General features: G+C 50.6%; 1 protein-coding gene across 1 annotated transcript; it reads left to right on the forward strand.

Annotated features, from left to right (window-relative positions):
* Window position 1: 1 nt before the first annotated feature.
* On the forward strand, window positions 2-981 carry DDT (D-dopachrome tautomerase). The gene is made up of 2 exons (XM_010179012.1): window positions 2-144; window positions 909-981. The coding sequence occupies exons 1-2, from the start codon at window positions 2-4 to the stop codon at window positions 979-981; spliced, it is 216 nt and encodes a 71-aa protein (XP_010177314.1).
* Window positions 982-1,376: the final 395 nt, after the last annotated feature.

Here is a 1,376-nt window from a genome sequence, read left to right on the forward strand (position 1 = left end):
CATGGTGCTGTCGGGCTCGGCCGAGCCCTGTGCCCAGCTGTTCGTCTCCTCCATCGGCGTGGTGGGCTCGGCGGAGCAGAACCAGCGGCACAGCGCCCGCTTCTTCGACTTCCTGACGGCACAGCTGGGCCTCGGCTCCGAGCGGTGAGTGCGTGCGGGCCGGGGGGCTCAGCCCTGGGCCGGGGCGGGGAGGGAGGCGTCTCTTCTGTCAGGGTGATGCGGTCTATGGATGTATGAAACACAGCAAGCAAAAGCGAATGTTGGAAGTGATGGTGATGATGGTGTAGGTTTCCAGTTCCTCCATGAGATTCAGGTCTAAGATTCAAGAGTAGATTGCAGATGTGAAGTGCTCTTGGATGCCGAATCCCAGGCATGCAGTTAGGTCCAGATAAAACCACGGGCTGGTTTGCACTCCTTGAACAGCCTGGGAATGATCGGTCTCTGAAGATGAGCAGTTCCAGTTGGAGTAACTGGTGCAAAACCCCGTGGGAATGGGTAGAGCTTCGCAGTGGGGTCGCCATGCCAAGTGCTGGAAAAAGGCCGTTCCTGAAGGTAAACCCTGTCCCTCTCCCCAAGAAGAGTAACAGTGTTTCCCTGCCTCCTGCATGCTGCTGGGATAAATACCTGGCAAGATTGCGAACTGCTTGGGTCCTTCTGAAATGGACAAGTGTTTTGTACAAACAGTGCTGAAATTCAGTCTGCTTTTCAGTTTGTGTGGATGGAGCCTGGCACCTGTTTGTACCCTTGCCCATACACAGCTTAACTTCTGTTAAACTACCACTATGAAGGGTGAGCCAGCGGGAGCTTAGAGCATGTTTTCTACTTTGTTGCAAATTGGGCAGGGATAATATTTAACTGTAAAATAATGTTTCCTGACCACTTAATTTCTGCTTTTATACCCAAAAAAGGATCGTCATCCGCTTTTACCCACTGGAGCCCTGGCAGATTGGCAAGAACAGAACAGTCATGACGTTCCTGTGATCCCTTGAGCAGCCGGTTGGAACCAAGCAATGATGAAGACCACCCAGAGATGACCAGCTCCATCTACTTGTTTCCTCTTATGATCAAATCTGTGTAGCTCTGCACCTTCACCTGTATGATTCACTTTTGTCTTTGCACCCCATGCACACAAAGCTGCAGTAGGGCAATCAGCTGTACTGATTTTACTAAAATAGTTCAAGGTCTTTTGTCTCAAGCCTGTCTTATAGCTCAAAGGCTCTCCCAGTGCCTGTGGCTAAGCCATTGCAGGCTGGTGATGGCCATACATGGGCCTAGAAAAAGCTCTCTTGTAGCAGCAAGACGCTTAATTCCAGAACATACTTGGCTTTATTGAGGACCAGAGAGGTTCTGAGGTTTATCCAGATTTCCTTATACTT

This window comes from Mesitornis unicolor, unplaced genomic scaffold (assembly GCF_000695765.1).
Source record: "Mesitornis unicolor isolate BGI_N332 unplaced genomic scaffold, ASM69576v1 scaffold7232, whole genome shotgun sequence".
Taxonomy (NCBI): Eukaryota; Metazoa; Chordata; class Aves; order Mesitornithiformes; family Mesitornithidae; genus Mesitornis; species Mesitornis unicolor.

Excerpts from the sequence above, each read along its gene's own strand:
- DDT (XM_010179012.1), top strand. The coding sequence starts at position 2 with ATGGTGCTGTCGGGCTCGGCCGAGCCCTGTGCCCAGCTGTTCGTCTCC. Across the intron at positions 145-908 it reads CTGGGCCTCGGCTCCGAGCG|GATCGTCATCCGCTTTTACC; the intron begins GTGAGTGCGTGC and ends TACCCAAAAAAG.